Source organism: Penicillium cosmopolitanum (assembly GCF_028827165.1).
Source record: "Penicillium cosmopolitanum strain IBT 29677 chromosome Unknown utg000009l:1.0-9042332.0:1.0-9050551.0, whole genome shotgun sequence".
NCBI lineage: Eukaryota > Fungi > Ascomycota > Eurotiomycetes > Eurotiales > Aspergillaceae > Penicillium > Penicillium cosmopolitanum.
Window position 1 is genome coordinate 6,194,169 of NW_026622679.1, and position 18,537 is coordinate 6,212,705.

At 50.8% G+C, this 18,537-nt stretch overlaps 8 protein-coding genes across 8 annotated transcripts; 4 read left to right on the plus strand and 4 right to left on the minus strand.

The window, feature by feature from the left end:
* Nucleotides 1–214: 214 nt before the first annotated feature.
* On the plus strand, nt 215–2,398 carry N7509_010386 (guanine nucleotide exchange factor MON1; the record flags this gene model as incomplete). The annotated part of the gene is made up of 5 exons (XM_056635023.1): nt 215–863; nt 927–1,783; nt 1,842–2,023; nt 2,095–2,329; nt 2,390–2,398. 5 exons carry the CDS (start codon nt 215–217, stop codon nt 2,396–2,398), a joined length of 1,932 nt encoding a protein of 643 aa, XP_056485643.1.
* A 226-nt stretch (nt 2,399–2,624) lies between these two features.
* On the minus strand, nt 2,625–4,483 carry N7509_010387 (proline iminopeptidase; the record flags this gene model as incomplete). Its single annotated transcript, XM_056635024.1, has 9 exons — nt 2,625–2,936; nt 2,994–3,090; nt 3,143–3,281; nt 3,337–3,357; nt 3,412–3,605; nt 3,631–3,717; nt 3,788–4,032; nt 4,138–4,373; nt 4,441–4,483. 9 exons carry the CDS (start codon nt 4,481–4,483, stop codon nt 2,625–2,627), a joined length of 1,374 nt encoding a protein of 457 aa, XP_056485644.1.
* Nucleotides 4,484–4,867: 384 nt separating this feature from the next.
* Nucleotides 4,868–6,352, plus strand: N7509_010388 (pyridoxal phosphate-dependent decarboxylase family protein; the record flags this gene model as incomplete). The annotated part of the gene is made up of 1 exon (XM_056635025.1): nt 4,868–6,352. One exon carries the CDS (start codon nt 4,868–4,870, stop codon nt 6,350–6,352), a length of 1,485 nt encoding a protein of 494 aa, XP_056485645.1.
* Nucleotides 6,353–6,498: 146 nt separating this feature from the next.
* N7509_010389 (putative Kelch repeats protein) lies at nt 6,499–8,645 on the minus strand (the record flags this gene model as incomplete). The annotated part of the gene is made up of 3 exons (XM_056635026.1): nt 6,499–7,920; nt 7,990–8,135; nt 8,201–8,645. The coding sequence occupies 3 exons, from the start codon at nt 8,643–8,645 to the stop codon at nt 6,499–6,501; spliced, it is 2,013 nt and encodes a 670-aa protein (XP_056485646.1).
* Nucleotides 8,646–9,075: 430 nt separating this feature from the next.
* On the plus strand, nt 9,076–13,702 carry N7509_010390 (uncharacterized protein; the record flags this gene model as incomplete). Its single annotated transcript, XM_056635027.1, has 5 exons — nt 9,076–9,397; nt 9,464–10,083; nt 10,118–12,970; nt 13,030–13,108; nt 13,161–13,702. The coding sequence occupies 5 exons, from the start codon at nt 9,076–9,078 to the stop codon at nt 13,700–13,702; spliced, it is 4,416 nt and encodes a 1,471-aa protein (XP_056485647.1).
* A 225-nt stretch (nt 13,703–13,927) lies between these two features.
* On the minus strand, nt 13,928–15,055 carry N7509_010391 (uncharacterized protein; the record flags this gene model as incomplete). The annotated part of the gene is made up of 2 exons (XM_056635028.1): nt 13,928–14,782; nt 14,849–15,055. The coding sequence occupies 2 exons, from the start codon at nt 15,053–15,055 to the stop codon at nt 13,928–13,930; spliced, it is 1,062 nt and encodes a 353-aa protein (XP_056485648.1).
* A 699-nt stretch (nt 15,056–15,754) lies between these two features.
* N7509_010392 (telomere maintenance protein PBP2) lies at nt 15,755–17,293 on the plus strand (the record flags this gene model as incomplete). Its single annotated transcript, XM_056635029.1, has 3 exons — nt 15,755–16,255; nt 16,318–17,203; nt 17,271–17,293. The coding sequence occupies 3 exons, from the start codon at nt 15,755–15,757 to the stop codon at nt 17,291–17,293; spliced, it is 1,410 nt and encodes a 469-aa protein (XP_056485649.1).
* A 392-nt stretch (nt 17,294–17,685) lies between these two features.
* Nucleotides 17,686–18,524, minus strand: N7509_010393 (uncharacterized protein; the record flags this gene model as incomplete). The annotated part of the gene is made up of 2 exons (XM_056635030.1): nt 17,686–18,179; nt 18,338–18,524. The coding sequence occupies 2 exons, from the start codon at nt 18,522–18,524 to the stop codon at nt 17,686–17,688; spliced, it is 681 nt and encodes a 226-aa protein (XP_056485650.1).
* Nucleotides 18,525–18,537: the final 13 nt, after the last annotated feature.

Genomic DNA, 18,537 nt, shown 5'->3' on the forward strand with positions numbered 1-18,537 from the left:
GAAGGTTGGTTGAGGAGGATTGAAAGTGGCCGCCTGCGTGGCCCTTTCGATTGTTTTGTCCGCCTTGGGGGGAGCTTCGCCGCTTCCTCCGTCATCAACGACCAACGACCACCCAACTTTTCTATATTATTCCCTCCTACTTTACTCCTACGGGCACAGCGCATCCTGGCCTGATAAGGATAAGGATATCCTGAGAATGAGGGATTCATGATTCATGATCTTACCTCCCGCGCCGAGTGACTGCGCCCAGAAGCGCTCGTCTACTGCGGGGATGGGTTCGCAGACAAACCCTCCAATCGACCACCGTGAGGATGATCATGACGAGCCTGACCCTGACGCATCGACTGTGCTTCCAGACTCCACCCAATCCTATCCCAATGACATGAATCGCACACCCAGTCCAGAAGGACACCGACCGCCATTACCCCCACGGCCGAACACACTGAGTCTGTTGAATGACGAGGCATCCCCCCGGGTACCAACTCTCCAAGCGGAGCCTACAACGGCCGTTTCTCGAGCAGATGCAGGTCCTCAGACACCAGATGCAGGAACTCCATATTCAAGTCTCGCTGTTCGAGGGCTATCGCGGGGTCTCAAGGCGCGGGCGAGCTTGAGCCAGCTTACGAGCCCAAAGAGCAGTGACGCGGGAGACTCCGCGAGTATTCGAAGTTCAATACAAAATGGCGACCTTGGAGATGTGGATGCCATGTTTTTGGACTTCGTCGCGACTGTCCCGGCAGGCGCGGCAGACACTACGAGTCTACTACATTTCCCCGAATTCCCGGCTGATGATGTGAATGACGAAGAATTCCTCGGCGAGTTTGATCCCGTAGGAGAATTAGATGAGCATGCGGGAAATGAAGGTAGGCATATTTCTTTACCAATATCCCACGCTCATCAGGCTGACACGATACTTACTCATCCAGACTTACTCCTCCAACGATGGAAGGCGAAGCAGAAACACTACTTGATTCTGTCGGCTGCCGGTAAACCCATCTGGACACGTCATGGCGATAGTGGGTTGATATCAACTTATGTTGGCGTCATTCAGACCATCATATCGTTCTACGAAGACTCGAACGATCGCCTGCGAGGTTTCTCAACGGGAGACACTAGATTTGTCATATTGACTCGTGGGTCTCTGCATCTTGTTGGAATCAGCCGCATGATGGAAAGCGATAACCAGCTTAGACTCCAGCTGGAGGCTTTGTATATGCAAATTCTTTCTACCTTGACACTCCCATCTCTCACTCATTTATTCTCGGTTCGCCCATCTACGGATTTGAAGCGACCCTTACAAGGAACCGAGACACTTCTGTCTTCGCTCGCAGATAGTTTCACGCGTGGATCACCATCTACCTTGCTATCAGCGTTGGAATGTCTCAAGGTTCGCAAAGTCCACCGCCAAACCATCAACAATGCACTCCTCAAGACAAAAGCCAACAACTTGCTTTACGGTCTGGTTGTGGCTGGTGGGCGTCTTGTCAGCGTCATCCGGCCAAAGAAGCATTCTCTTCACCCCGGTGACCTTCAGCTTTTATTCAATATGATTTTCGAGGCTGATGGAGTCAAAGCTGGTGGCGGCGAGAGCTGGATTCCCGTCTGCCTCCCTGGCTTCAACAACAGCGGCTACCTATATATGTATGTCAGCTTCCTCGATCTTCGCAGTGATGTCGATGAGAATGAGGATATTTCGAAAGATGAATCGGTTGCTATCGTTCTCATCAGCCCGGATAAAGAGAGCTTTTTCGAGATGCAAAGCATGCGAGATTCTCTTGTTGAGGTAAGTACCGCACCACTATTTTGGCCCTGTCATGACTATAAATTAACCTGCCCAAAAGCAATTACAAAGGAATGGAAGTCTCCAAGTCATCAAAGCTGCAGTGGACCAAGGACGACCAGTGACTACTGATATCGTTCCGGGTACAGTGCTTCGCCATTTCCTATACAAATCACGTGCCAACGTTCAGTTCACCATGTCATCCTATGCTCCCGAGTTCACTTCGGTATCTAGAAGGCGAAGGTTAGTATCGTTCATTAACAGATTTCCAAAATCTGTTACGTATTTAAGATCCTAACATATGTCTACCCCAGATTGATGTCTACATACAACAATCTTCATGCCAGTATCCACGCCAAGAACACACATGTCAAAGTTCATCACTGTGTCTCTCGGTCTGCAACCTCCTTCGCATGGGTGACTCCTGTGTTTGAGCTTTATTGCATTGCTGAACCGAGTGCGAATCGGAACGCTTTGGTCCAAAGTGCCAGTAAATTTGCCCAGTGGGTTAAACAAGAAGAGGAAAGGCTATTTATCATCGGCGGTGCCGTAAGTTTCCAACCCAACAACAACTCGTCTTTAATTTGACATGAAGTAACCATCTTTTAGGTCTTTTAACCGTAATCGAAGATCTGAGAAAGTGATAAATCTACATATCACGTACATAGATGTACTTATGCTTATATTATACCCAACAACCAAATTTCAATAGAAACCATTCAATGCATTCACTATTTCCAACTTGAAGGTTGGAACTCAAAAATTTGCTCAATATCTATCCATGGATGCCAGTGTTCTAGAGTAACTTGCAATTTTTGACAAACATATGGCCCATGATGCATATCTAGTCGATGGAGTCATCCCGAAGGTTGAAAAGCTGGCGCATGATCTCACCCGACTTGCTGCGCAGTGCGTCATGGTACATAGTGTTGGTAATAAACTGCTTAGTGCCCTTGATCTTGGCGGCAGTATTGGAAGCCAGATCAAAGTGGACATACATATCATCGATGTATGTGGCCGCGTAAACGGGCACCTCGTTCTTGGCTAGCCGTGCCTCATCATACAGGGCAGGCCAATCACTTGTGGTAGCGAGAATCTCAGCAACCTCTTGGACCTGCTTTAGTTCTGTGTATGATTCAAACATGTCCTTGAAGACCTATAAATTGATAAGGTCAGTTCTGTTGGCTGATCGACCCGACGCGGCTGTTCTTACCATCTCTCCGGTGAAATAGATCTCGGGTTGAGATTCAGAAATTTGGAACTGGGGACTTGCTGCGCGGCGTCTGTCCGCCGCCCAGCGTGATGGTTTTCTGATCCCATTATTAGAATAGCGAACAATGCTGGAGGTCTGCCTTCACTCACCCTTGGCAGTAGATTGACTCGTGCAAAACGGCATAAATGATGTTCTTGTCCATCCCGCCGTTGCCATCAATTGTGGCGAGGGTAGGAACAGTGAGAGATCCGAACATCTCCAAGTCATTCCAGGCTCGAAGGACAATTTCTACAATAAAGTGAGCGGTCATTTTCCGAGATATTATCAAGGAAAGAGAACATACCATGTAAAGAGTCGAGACCACCTATTTCACATTAGAGACCCACACATATATGATAAGAAGGGTTGGAGTCCTTACCATGAAAACCGAACATAATACCAAGCTGTTGGAATCGAGCTGGAGTCAACCATCCGCTTGGCAATGGAACCTTGTTTGTCGTCAAGTACTGCATGATCTTCTTGACTTTCTGGACATCTTCGGGAAATTTAGCGTAATAGGCTTGGTTTCTTTCCGCAACCTTTTCTGCTGGGTTGTCAATAACTTCATAGGCGCTTGCTGGCAGATATAGTCACTCACCGTAGGTACGCGAGTAGAGCTGGGTCCGGCTCGCTCACAAGGGGTGGCAATCCGCCGGTAAGATAAGCTTCTCTCAAACTCTCCGGGCTTTATTGGAATTAACATCAGTAAAAAATTCCACCTATTTGCTCCCCAGAATTGTATTGTCAGAACTCACAATTTCGACAAGTAAGTGGCAGCGCAGAAACCACCGAAGCTTTGGCCAATGATGCTCCATTTGCGCTGATCCTCAGGATAGTCATCGGTCAAACACTGACGGATCGCTTCACAATCACGAACGATGTTATCGGCTCGGAAGTGCTTAAGATACTCGGCCTGCTTGATGGCATCTCCCTGGCGGGCAAGGGTTCCGGCTGTAATAGTCGAGCTCAGGCCAGTACCTCGCTGATCAAGAAAAAGAACCTTTTTTTAAAGAAAGATAGCTTTTGTCAGCCAATAACTCTTTCCATAACTAATTCTTGAGCGCGTAGAAAGCTCTAAGCCCGTCCACGTGGCCAATCAGCTTACTTGGTATCCCTTGCTCAGAGCGGGTTCAACCCAACCGTAGTTTTGCGGGGCACCACATCCAAAGCCGGGGCCACCTTGAAGATAGACTAGCCAGGGTAGCTTGCCCTCATCTTTGGTGGGTTCAACTGGTTTGTTGAAGCGAGCCACGCTTCGTGCAAACAGCCTCAGGGTGGTCCCATTTGGCTTGCTGTAGTCGACAGGGACATCGAAGAATAGCTCGGCGACGCGCAGCTTCCCTGTAAATTCAATCAGCGCCCAAGCTCCATCTTCCCCCGATATACGGAGTAGAACCAATCGACATACCGGACACGTTGTGGAATTGTCTTTCAATCAGCTTGGCTGCCATGTTTGCGAGTCGTGGGTTGTCCGAGAGTCCGAGAGTTCGGAGTGGAAAGTGCAGAGTGGATCGACTGCGGAGAAGCGCCGGCCCATCACTGCAACCTCCAAGCATCCCCCCAGCCTCGTTCCTGACACGCGGCCTACCACCAATCATTACTTTGGGACTCTCCTATCTGGTGGACCCAACGCATCAACCTTGGAAGGCTTATTTATTACCCGCTATTGCTGATTTGGGGAGGTCCAGCCGGGGCATTCTATCGAGCAGATCCCGACTCACAAGGCTGTCATTCAGAGATCCCGTGAAGATCATAGCGACCCTTGAACTGCCTTTTATCTCAAATCATTGGCACCCCGACAATTCAAACCTTGGAAATTTCCTCGCATACTCAAAATGGACGAGAAGATTATACAAGACCTGTGGAAGGCCGCCCAGGGCCCCTGGGAAACTGGCGTGCTTCCGAGTACTGAGCAGCTTAGCCGAGCTAGGAAGTCCATTCCCAATACGCTACCTGCCACTGGTTCTCGCTTGGACTCAGTGCAGCGACATATACTGGAAGAAATTGTACCGGCATTCAATGGAGGAAGCATCAGTCCAAACTACTATGGGTTCATCACGGGTGGAGTTACACCGGCTGCGTTGTTCGCTGACAATGTCGTATCAGCCTACGATCAGAATGTCCAGGTACATCTCCCAAATCATTCAATTGTCACAGATGTTGAGTTCAACACTCTTGGGATGCTTGCAGACCTCTTCCGACTGGAACGGTCCACATGGCAGAATGGAACATTTACAACCGGAGCTACAGCCAGCAATATCTTAGGCTTGGCCTGTGGCCGTGAGTTTGTCCTTCAGAAAGCAGCTCAGCGGAATGGATCACAAGTGACGAGTGTTGGAGAGAATGGCTTATTGGAAGTTTTACAAGCCGCTGGACTCTCGGGCATCCAAGTTCTTTCGACGATGCCGCACTCCTCTCTAGTCAAAGCTGCTGGTGTCTTGGGAATCGGCAGAGCTAATGTCCGCAATGTGTGCTCTGCTGATAATGTCCTCCATTTTGATATGGATGTTCTGGAGAAGGAGCTTGCAAGGAAGGACAAAGCTACCATCGTTGCGATTTCTTGTGGAGAAGTTAATACTGGCCGGTTTGCCACCTCCGGAGCAGAGCAAATGAAAGAGATCCGTCGACTCTGTGACAAATATGATGCATGGATCCACGTTGATGGCGCCTTCGGCATCTTTTGTCGAGGCTTAGAAGATACTGCAGAGTTTGCGACTATTAAGAAAGGCGCCGAAGGAATAGAACTGGCAGATTCGATTACTGGTGATGGCCACAAGCTGCTCAATGTGCCCTACGACTGCGGCCTTTTCTTCTGTCGACACCACAACCTAGCTCCCCAGGTCTTCCAGAATGCAAATGCCGCATACCTTTCGTCAGGACCTTCTGAGGGGCCGTCTATCCCTTCTCCTTTGAACATTGGACTGGAAAATTCTCGCCGATTTAGAGCCTTGCCGGTGTACGCATCTCTGCTATCATATGGGAGAGAAGGATATTCCGATATGCTACAGCGGCAAATTGGCCTCGCGAGGGCTGTATATGGTTGGATTTACGATTCCCCAGCATATATTGCTCTTCCAGAGGCGACTTCGAAGCCAGAGCTTTTGGATCAGACTTTTATGAGCGTCCTGTTCCGGGCCAAGAACGACAATCTGAACAGCGAACTTGCAAAGAGGATCAACGAAACGTCGCGCATGTTTGTCTCTGGAACTAGCTGGCAGGGCGCCCCGGCTTGCAGAATCGCCATTTCCAACTGGAGGGTCAATGTCGAGCGGGATACTGCGTTGGTGACTGAGGTTCTAAACCAAGTGGCACAGCTATAATTTCTACTAATTCCTATGATCGGAGAAATACAGATAGAGCAGGTATATTCTGTCTGTAATGATTGTGTCCAAAGAAGTAAATTTTGAAGCCACTAAGGCGAGACCAAACTAATGCAATGCCAAAATAAATTTGTTTTCTGTTGAGATCACCGGCGACGACCGGCACCTCCCATATTCTCAGCCCGCTCGGCCATACTAACCACCTCGCCAATACCAGCCTCTTCTTGCTCGTCCTCCAAGGCCATGATCTCTTCACGACTATCCCACCATTTCTCCTCTGCCATGTCGAAGGCCGCTTTGCGCAACTCCTTGATAGTCTTACCTTCAACCAGACCCTTCATAGTGAGGGCTTCAATTCCAATCTGTTGCCAATCATCCGCGGTTCGATTGAAGAATTCTCGCAAGCTCTCGAACGGGCGAGGGAGTGGTCGGCTGTCCTCGACAGTTGGCTCTTGCTCATCAACCTCGAGTTGTTCCATCTCTTGCGTAACCGATGGCACGGTTGCTTCGGCCGGAGGAGTATCGATAGCCATAGAATCGCCCTCTTCATCATCCATATCGTCGTCTTCATCTTCATCGTCGTCATCCATGTCCTCATCGCTGTCCTCTTCGTCCATGAGATTCCAGTTCTCGGGCTCTCTGTAGAAGATTTCCTTGACGCCGTCCATCTTGCCAAGATCGATAGAGTACATATCATCGAATGTAAACTCGCGATCACCCTTTTCAAATGTACCGCCGTAGATGAACAGGGTATCATCTTGTACAGCAAGTTGGGCATTGAATCTTCGGTGTGGCATCTCAAAGCGAACGACTGCGGGCTTCTGAGGCTCCTCAGGCTCCTCGGTCTCGGGAGCACTTGGTTTCATGAAGTCATCATCATCGTCATCACGAAGACCCTGCTTGGTTTCCAAAGCCTTAAGGTTGTTCAGTAATTCTTCCTCATCAGCCCTGCCTCTATTACGAGACTTGTTAGCCTGGGTCGCCTGCTTCTTGCCTGGGGCGCGAGGACGACGCAGGCCGAGCGGGAAGAATCGGTTTCGGTCTGTGGTCCAAGCGAACAACGTATCAAAGAATTCACTGTCGATTCCTTCTTCGGTTAACTCAACATCGTGGACACCACCGAACATAATTCCACGACCCTTGTGATAGGCCATTGTTGTTCCAGCGCGTGCGGGATTGGGAGTATTGGCTGGCTTCTTCCTTCGCTCCCATCGAATTGTAGGGGTAGCAGATGATGGCGCCTCAGTACCAGGAGGTGTGAGTCTCAAGAACCAAGTATCTTGGTGGACCATGGGCCGTAAAGCCATCTTCTGGGGACCGCCCTTGGATTGCTTGCCGCTTCCGCCTCCGCCGCTGCTGACCTTGACTCGTGAGTAGCCACCGTAGATGACCGCTCCCGTTTCATGGGGCAAGAAAGAGAATGAGGATCGCGGATCAGGTTTCTGTGCCGCGGCATTCAGGACAGGGTTGTGCCAGGTAAATTGGTTGCAGTCATAGATCCACAGATCTTGCAGATACTTTGTCTGCTGGGAGGTGTCTTGGAAACCTCCAAAAAGAAGGATATAGTTCTGAAAATCATGTAAGCAGTTGTACCGATATATGGATCACCGTCTCTAATTGTTAAAATGACCACATACCTTGTAGTAGGTCATACGGTGACCACTTCGAGCCGGAGGTCCCTTGCCCTTGGTCTCGAGACGAGTCCATTCTCTAGTAGCAGTATCCAAGTGCCAGAAATCGTTGTAGTGGTAGAATGTGCCCTGCTTGGGCGACGAGAATTCACCTATTCATGGTTAGACACAAGCCACAGATCAGATAAAGGATATCACAGGATAGTTCTGATCGTACCTCCGAACAAGTAAACTCCGCCTGTGTTACCTCCACGGCACCAAGCATGACCACTTCGAGGCAGGGGGCTGTTAGGACTGGTAACCTCTCTCCACTCTCCACGATCAATCAGGTAAACGTAGAGATTGTTGAAGAATGTCGCAAGTGCCCCGTCGTAGTACTCGCCACCGAAGAGTAACAATTCATTGCGGTTCGAAGGCGAGGCAAGTACGGTGGCAGAGGATCGTGGTGCCGGAGGCTCTGACACGATTTCGGTAACCTTTAGGAATCTGGCTTGTTCCTCGGCATACTGAGCGAGGATAGAATCCAGGTCGGCCTCCTCGACGTCGCTGTCCGCATCCTTGTTCTTGGCCTTGGACTTTTTCTCGGTCTTAGCAGACTTCTTGGACTGCTTGGCCGCAATTCGTTCTTTCTGCTCCGCGGACTTCTTGGTTTTCTTACCCATGGTGGAATTGTGTTTCTGCACAGGATTATTTTTTTTTCCCTCGAAGTTCAACGTCTTTGGGCCGCGGGGCATAAAAAAAAAGGGCTTTCCCCACTTGGATAGATAGGGTTCCCCGCGGTTCTCTATGGCGGTCAATTAGGGATCCCCTAGGGCCTTCATTATATGAGGGAAAAATATATAAAAAATATATAAAAAATATATAAATTTATCCTAACACGATAATGCATGTTAATGTACTCTCTTGAAACCAATTCACATTATTTCGGTGTTTTTGTTCCCATCTATTGCTGAATTTTAATGCGGGCCAGCGACAATAAGTGCTGACCGCTCACGTGCCCGACGCGTCCCAGTTGAGCGCGACAGCGCGATCAAGTCCGATAACGACGACAAACGACCCCAAAGGCGAAGGCCATGATTCCAATATCACCCCATGACGAAGAATAACTTGGCCTCTCATTTGAAATGGCTGCTGAAGCAAGGCCCCTCTTTGTATCCATCGCTAACTGCCGAGTCACCGGTGGTTGACCAACCTACTACCCGCTTTTCGCAACAACCTACACCACCGGAAGAATTCGAGAAATTGGACGAGATCTTGGAGGACGCCGATGATGTGTCAGATGAAACCATGGCACGATTAATGCTGTGTCCTTCTTCTGAAAGCAAACCTCGCATGCTTATCCAGGCCGACAAAAAACACGATGCGACGCCTTCGACCTCAAAAAAGCCGTCTTCGGCACGGAATATGGCTGCAGGTACGTTTGCTGCTATGCTACAAATATAACTTGGATTTTGTTAACGATGATGTGTTATGATTACAGCAAAGTCCCACCTCGATCCACAGCCAGCATCCTCTTTCAAAAGTCCTCGGCCAACAGCCACCCCGCTCAAGTCAGAACGCAAGCTCGCGACATCGCCATTCGATGCAATCGAGTCCATTGATTTGACAGGAGAAATAAATCGTTTCCTGCCGTCCTCGGAAACAGCTGACTTTGGCGAACCGCGTCGTTTATGGACCGAGGGAGCTGCAACACAAGATGCTCCCTCCGAGAAGCGAGGAAAGAAGAGGAAGAGCGAGGAATACACATCGGATCTGCTATCACCGTCTAAGCACTCCACGAAGATTCGAACACCTTCCAAGGCAAACAGACCACCTATCTCTGGCAACACGGTTGCAGAATTGCCCGCGGCGTCAAGCCGAGCTGCCCTCTCGAGTGGTACGAAACAGCCCAAGCAAGTCATCGCTGATTCCGACGAGGACGAAGATGATCAATTCGATAGTTGGCTTGGTGCCGAAGACGTTGATGATATGATTTTCGACCCGGAGCCGGCGTTATACCCAACACTTCCTAAATTGAGCTCCCAGGAAAGCCAGAAGTCGGAATACCACAGCACAGCTTCACGACCTTCTCCCAGCAATGCTCTGCCACCGCCGACGCGGGTCGAGAAGAAACCCCCCCTTGCCAAAGTCGCAGAACCCAGATCCATCGCCTACGCCGAAAGCGCCCAGTTCGCAGGAAAGGGATCCAGAAATTCTGAAATTTCTTGCTCTTCCCTCGACATCACTTGCCCAGGCCATATCCAGCTTAAAGGAAACGCTTCAGAAGAATGCGGAAATTGTTTACGAGCAGGCCATGGAAGGTCGGACAGCACCAGACTTGATTGCCGCGAACAAGAATCTGGTCACTCAGATACAGTCCATTGAGTCTTTGAAGACCAGTCAGGACTCCTACAAAAAATGCCTTTCCCGAAAAGACGATCTCAAGAAGAGCCTCATGCGCGTGATATCCCAGGGCATCGACCCGACAACAATGCCCGAGCTAGCACAAAGTCGAGCCGTAGAAGCCGACCTGGAGAAAATCGAGGCCAATATCCGCGAACTTCTCCCCAGTTCCAGGGTCTTCGATATTGCGCCGGCATCTAGATCGATTGATATCGAACCTCCAATGACGACTTCGCGTACAAAACTGAATCACCAATCCCCTCCTGAGGATCTGTTCGACGATTCAATTATTTCAATCAACTCCCCGCCTGCTCCACCCCGTTCGATGTATCGGAGCGAGCCACCCCCGAGGGAACAGTCTTCATTTGCAAATGTTAGAGAGACGAGAGACTACTCGACTGAGAGGCTTCACGATAAACAAGACAAATTTGTTGCTCGCAACATGGGATCCCCCCCATTTGCGACCACAATGGATTTTGACGACTTTGATTGGAATGCCAGCGATGATGAGATACTAGAGGTGGCAGGAAGTTTCGACGATCGTGCGGCCCCAGAACCCCAGAACCGGAAAGTATTTGCGGAAACGTCGGGCAACTCATCTCGCATGCCGGCCCCAAAGAAGTCACCAGGCCGTAGCACTTTCTGGTCCAATCACCCTTGGTCTCAAGAAGTGAAAACGGTTCTCAAGGATCGATTCCATCTCCGCGGGTTCCGTCCGAATCAGCTCGAAGCAATCGATGCGACTCTTGGCGGAAAAGACACATTCATCTTGATGCCCACGGGTGGAGGCAAATCACTATGCTACCAACTACCTTCTATTGTAATGAGTGGAAAGACCCATGGCGTGACGCTTGTGGTTTCGCCGCTGTTGAGTCTGATGCAAGATCAAGTGGACCACCTGCGTAAACTGAACATCAGTGCCTACCTGATGAACGGCGAGTCTGACAGATCCGAGCGATCATGGATTCTTGGTCAATTGTCAAATGCCGGGGGAGAGGGATTGGAGCTGTTGTATATCACCCCAGAGATGATCAACAAGAACCAGACGCTCGTGCGAGCTCTAGAGAAACTTCACCGTCGGAACAAACTCGCACGGTTGGTAATTGATGAGGCACACTGCGTGAGCCAGTGGGGACACGACTTTCGACCAGACTACAAGGAATTGGGTGAGGTTCGGAACAAGCTTCCTGGCGTCCCAGTTATGGCTTTGACTGCTACTGCCACAGAGAATGTGAAAGTGGATGTGATTCACAATCTGAAGATGACCGGATGCGAAACCTTTTTGCAAAGCTTCAATCGTCCGAACCTCACATATGAAGTGCTTCCAAAGGGCAAAAACAATGAAGTCCTCGCCGGTATCGCAGAAATAATCACCAAATCCTACCGCAATCAATGCGGTATTGTCTACTGTCTGTCGCGCAGTACATGCGAGAATGTCGCAAAAGATCTTCGCGAGAAGCATCGCCTTAAGGCCAGCCATTATCATGCAGGTATGAAATCAGATGAAAAGGCCAATGTGCAGAACAAGTGGCAGATGGGCGAATGTCAAGTTATTGTTGCCACGATTGCATTTGGCATGGGAATTGACAAACCAGATGTACGATTTGTTATCCATCACAGCATTCCCAAGAGTCTAGAGGGTTACTACCAGGAAACAGGCCGTGCTGGTAGAGATGGCAAGCGTTCTGGTTGTTATCTTTACTACGGCTACAAGGATGCGGCGACCCTTAAACGGATGATCGATTCCGGCGACGGCAGTTATGAGCAAAAGGCCCGACAGAAGCATATGCTCCGTAATGTGGTTCAGTTCTGCGAGAACCGCAGCGACTGTAGACGTGTGCAAGTACTTGCTTACTTCAATGAATACTTCCGCCGAGAGGACTGTGGCAGCGCTTGCGATAGTTGCAAGTCTGATTCGGTGTTTGAGTCGCATGATTTCTCACAGCATGCAGGCTGGATTATCAAAATTGTCCGGCACTTTCAAATTAACTTGAAAGAAAAGGTCACTGTACTCTACTGCGTGGATGTTCTTCGTGGAGACTTGAAGAAGGCCAAATCTGCCTCCCACAAGCAACTTCCCTGGTATGGCAACGGCTCAGACCTTGACCGAGGGGAAGCGGAGCGGCTATTCTACCGTTTATTGGGTGAAGATGCTCTCGCGGAAGACAATGTGATCAACGGGAAGGATTTCGCTGTCCAATACATCATACTTGGCCGACGTGCCACCGAATATGAGACTGGTCAGCGGAAAATGATGTTGCAAGTGCGCGCATCTCCAAAGAGCAAGGCTCGACCTTCAAAGACGACACAAAAAGGGAAGTCTGGCAACCAACCTCATCCTCAGTCCACCATGGTCTCGTCTCCTGTCCAATCGGCCAATGATCGCCGCCAAGCGCGTACCCAGAAACGAAGCATTCCCGTGAATGACTCTGAGGATGATAGCGATGGATTTGAACCAGTTCGAGTAGCTGGTGGGGCTGGGAACCATACTTCCCGTGAAATGGGACCCCCGATTACGAGCGATCAAAGATTGGATCGACTTGACCATCTGCATCGAGCGGTAGTGGAGGATTTCGAGGTCACGGCAAAGAGATATCTTCAGGAGGTAAGCACTCTCCTTCTTTATTCTGATTGCAGGGCTACCATTGGCTAACGCTTCATCAGATTGTTGTTGAGAAAGGCCTTCGTTCTCAACCATTCTCAGACCAGCAATTGCGCGAGATGGCCATCTCATTCCCGAGAGGTAAGGGTGGAAATGGCTTGCGAATTAAAACAATACTAATGGATTTACGCAGACATCCAGCAACTCTCTGCCATACCAGGTATTGACCGTGACAAGGTGGCTCGATATGGCCGTCAGATTTTGAAGCTGGTCGACAATGCCAGGCGACGGTACCAGGAATTGACACAGGATGCGGAAACCAGCGGAATTGTCCCAGACCCAAATCACCATAATGTCATCAACCTCAGCAGTAGTGACGAGTATAGCGATGACGATTTATTCGCGGATCAGGCATCTAACTTCGATCTTGATTATCCCGTTCAAGACAACACCCGAGATGTCACAAGTCGCTATTTCCCCCCTCCGCCTTCGCCCAGCTTCGACCCTGGTGACGACGTTGGGGCAGGCCCCTCCAACTCCAAGGGCAAACGTTCCAATTACAAGCGAGCTCCCCGGCGCAAAAACGGTGGCTCCGCGGGCAATTTCAAGGCTAAAGGTGCTAGGTCCAAGGCCAAATCTGGTGGTGACCGACCAGCCAGCCGGTCAGCATCTGCGCCTCGCAAGACCAGCAAAGCGAAAACCTCCAAATCCACAATTGGAATGATGCCCATTTAAAGTTATTTTGTTTTTCTGCGAAGTGATCATGATTCGACGCGTGAAGCATCTATCGGCGTTCTACAAATTACCCAAGGGTATGTTTTCTTTACTGCGCATGAATGAAGGCGTGCATGGGATATTGGTTCATTTCTTTCATACATCATTCTTGGATTAGGATATTAGTAGACATAATGCCATCTCCGTCTCTGCCCGAGGGCAACCACAATAAATCGCCTCTTTCCCTCAGACTCCTAAGGAGCGGCTAAAGTCGATCAATCGCAGACGTCTTGCATCTCGTGGGTGGAATTGAGCGACCTTAGCTCTCACAAGAAATCGGGATGCTGCCGAGTCGCGCTTTAAATCAATATAGGAGAAATCAGCTTCCAAAAGAGCATCCAGCAATTCGTGTAGCTCGGTGGCGGCTGCCTGCCGTTTGCCGGTAGGGTTGGAACCATCAGTGCTTGGACGAAGAAACTGATCAATGCGCTGTTGGCTGCCTAGATCCGGCTCCTCCGGTTCCTTCTGCTTCTTGGGCTTCCCATGCGCTGTGTAGCCAGCTTTTAAGGTCGCATCTGACACTTCCAATTCATCACCCACTGTTGGCCCGCCAAGGTCCTCGGCAGCCAACATTGGAGCCAGGGTATCGTCGATGAACTTGTCAAGGGACTCTTTGAGCTCGGCAGATGCGCGAGCCATTCGTTTGTTTTTCTTCTTCTGCTCGCTGATCACTTCTTGAGCCACCTGCGTAGGCGTTTGCTCTTGCTTTCGCTCGTTGGTACTGCGAATTCTCTGGATTCTTTCCCGGAGTCTGCGAGCAATAGCTTGCGAGTCCTGCAAGTTGGCATTCTCTATACGCAGACGGTCTCGGTCCCCTGACAATTTCTCTGCGGTCACGGAGACGGAGATCTTGCCCTCTTCAATAAGCTTCCCAGTTTGCTCGAGTGCCAACAAGGGAGGTAGGACCGAGTCAGTCGTTGGCAGCTGATCTTCAGTCTTCAATAATGACTCGTACGCCCTCTTGGCCTGACGTGCTTGTTGCACGCGTGCCCACCGGTCATCTCCACCATGCAAGAGACCATGGGAACGAACTCCACGGAGCTATGATGGATGTTAATTGGGATTCCGATAACCAATGGTCGACAGGCGTTTTGGGATTTCACATACCTTCCTGAGTTCTTCCTCCTGTCGGCGAACCTGGTCCTGTAGCTGCAGCAATGTCCCATCTAACCGTCGCGCATAGGCATGCAGCGCCGTTGCACTAAGAGGCTCGTGGGTGGCCTCCTTCTCCGCGGCTTGACGGTTCTGGACAAATTTGTTGATGTTTGCTACCACCGAGTCCGAGACCTCCATGATTGATTGCTCGGTAGTCATCCTGGGGGAGAATCGAGGAGAGTAATGAATGGTATCCCATATACCATGGGCATATCTACAGATACAAATATAAATACAAACGCGGCGCGGCCAACAACATGGGGCAACACGTGACGGGATTAGCTCAGCCGATCACACCTCACCTCACTTCACCTTCGCACTTGCTTGCAATCTCCCATCGACACCTTCGACCCTTTTTTCCCCTTTCCCCCCATCCCTCCCAGTATTCCATCCTCGTTTTCTTTCACTCAAGTCGATTCTCGGAAGTTCTTTCCCTTCGTCTTTGCTTCCAAGGCCGCGCCCAAGTTTTCCCCTTGATTTCCTAGCTCCGGCACTCTCCTTTCCCAACGTCGCATCCACGGCACTCCACCCACCACACCACCACCACACCTCCCTCCCACCCATTTCCACCGAAGTCTTCCCAGACCCCCAAATCCTCCTCGTGAAGCTCAGATTCTGCTGCTTTGAGGTCCCGTCCATTCCACCACTTGCTCTACACCCCCTCTTCTCGGCGCTCCCACATCACAGCACATCACACCAGCTTTCCCCTTTGTCGATCGCCAATCACCAGCACCAGCACCAGCACCAGCACCTTTCCCTGGGAACCCCTGGTGTACATAGACGATCATAAAAAAAGAAAGCAAACTTTCATTCTTGACACCGATCTTTCACGTAAGTGAAAACAGGCAGCAGTACAGAATGTCGGCCTCTCCGTCGAACCTTCAGTCGACCAAGCGTCCTCTTGAGGATCCTTCTTCCCCCTCAGGTCCCAACGACCAGCCCGATGCCAAGCGCCCGGCCCTGGATAAAGTAGTGAAGAACGACCCTGATGCCGAGGCGGACGTGTCGAGCAACCAGATTCCCTCCATCGAAGACACCAAGGATATCCAGGGTGACACTGTCGTCCCTGACGCCCCTAACGGCAAGCACGCCGACACCCAGCCCATTCAGTCAACTGCCTCTCATGGTGAGCGTGCTGGCTCCCATTCCGACCAGCATACCCCTCAGGACGAGACGAACTGGATCCACATCCGCGCCGTGATCTCCAGCCCGGAGGCTGCGACTGTGATTGGAAAGGGAGGTGAGAATGTTTCCCAGATTCGTCGTCTTTCCGGTGCCAAGTGCACCGTTAGCGACTACTCGCGGGGTGCCGTCGAACGCATTTTGACCGTCAGCGGCCCCCAGGATGCCGTAGCCAAGGTAAGTCTTATATATTCATCTCCACGAGCCTGTTGGATCTCACACGCTAATTACTCCTACAGGCATTTGGTCTGATCATCCGCACCCTGAACAACGAGCCCCTCGACTCCCCTTCCACTGCCCAGTCTAAGACGTATCCTCTGCGTTTGCTAATCCCGCACATTCTCATCGGCTCCATCATCGGCAAGGGTGGAAGCCGCATTCGTGAGATCCAGGAAGCTTCCGGTGCACGCCTCAATGCCTCTGATGCCTGCCTTCCCTTGTCCACCGAGCGATCCCTTGTCATTCTCGGTGTCGCCGATGCCGTGCATATTGCGACGTACTATGTTGCTGTTACACTCGGCGAGCAATTGACGGAGCGATTCGGTGGTCCGGCGGCCTCAGCCTATGCCACTCGTAGTGGTGGCCCTGCTGGTGCCGTTCCCGGTGGCATGCAGGTCGTTCCTTACGTCCCGCAGCCCGCTGGTGGCCAATATGGCCATCCTGAAACATTCAAGCGTCACCACCCGCACCCTAACCGCGCCCAAACCGGTTCTTACGGCGTCCCGTATTTGCACGGTCAAGCCACTCCGGCCCCTGTCGGCCAGCCAGCTATGCCATACGGTGCTCCTGCTCCCCACACCCCCTATTCTGGTGCTGCCCCCCATCAGCCTGCCCCATACGCTGGCGGGCCACAGCCTACCCCCGGCCGTGGAGCCCCTGCTCCTGCCGCCCCCGTTGGTGGTGCCATGCCTGGCCAGCCTCTGACCCAACAGATCTATATCCCTAACGACATGGTCGGTGCCATCATTGGAAAGGGTGGTGCTAAGATCAACGAGATCCGCCACCTGAGTGGCAGTGTTATCAAGATCAACGAGCCCCAAGAGAGCAGCAATGAGCGCCTGGTAACAATCACTGGTACCCAGGAGTGCAACCAGATGGCTCTGTATATGCTCTATTCCCGACTTGGTTAGTCTTTTACCCCAGTCCCCATTTGCTTCATCCATGGCCATCCTACTCACTAATTGTTTTACAGAGAGCGAGAAACACCGCGTTTAAGTTCAGCTTTTTTCCTATCTTGGGGGCCTTTCCGGCGTCATACCCAAAAAGTCCACGGTGGTTCATGACGATTCCGTTCTTCATTTTTATCTTTCAATTTCACATGGGTGTTCCTTTTATTGGCCTCTTCTCTTCTTGTTGTATCTTATTTGAGGCGAATGATTCGATCCGGTCTCCTAATATCCAATCCCATTTTTTCCCACCCATTGCACATACACCTTCCCAGTAGCCCAGCTCCAATGTCTTCCTTCATCCGTCCTATCTTTCCTCAGTCAATCTCACAGCAAAGAAGAGACCAAGAGACAACACCCCCGTGGAGGAACCATATCACGCTTCTATCATCACCATCACCCTCTACAACGACCCAGTTCTCACCCCAGCAATCTGATAACTTAAACCTTCCTGAAACTAACATGTTTTATCTCCAATCCAGGCACGGGGGGCAACATCTTCTCCCGAACCGGCGCAACGCTCTGCTGGAACTGCTCCGTCTCCTTGGCCTGCAAATGAGCCTCGACCGAGTCCCACCCGATAGCCAAAAGATGCAAGACAGCACGTCCACTCGGACTCGTCGCATGCTGCACCGTGCTCGGACGATCGACATGTCCCATCGTCCACGACCGTGGCCCACTCGCCTGCGGTAAGTGCTCGATTAGCACAATGCGAAAATTGATCAGGTCCGAATCCAACTGCCTAGTTTCTTGCACAGTCAACGAGCTGGGGAAAGGCAGGACACATATTTCTGTAAACGGGTTTGCCGTAAGTGTCCCCGTGCTGGAAATCGGCGGGCTGAGCGTTGTGTAGAGGGCTGTCGGAGGTTGGGCTGATGGTGCGAGGAAGGGTTCCAGAAGAGCAACGGCTGTTGAGCATCGGGCATCGGCCCATTCTGAAGTGAAGGCCTCGTGTCAGTTTGAATTCCCGTTTTATATCTGATGCTTCTCCTTGATCATTGATCGTTGGTGAGCTTGTATAGAATGCTAAATAGAACCCCCCATTCACCAATTGATAACAACAATAACCACTATCACTGGAAAAGTAACGTACCCACAACCCAAACAATTACATCCTCGTCTTCTACCACACGGCCCCAGACGGAACTCTTGTGACCACTTTGATGTTTAGTCGTGCGGAAGACAGCCACCAGGTCGCGGCCCTCTGTGCTGTCCGGGTCTTCAGGCCGAACCTCGGGTTGTACCTTGAAGAAGATGAATTGGCTAATGGTTTGCGACATGGTGTGGGTGCAT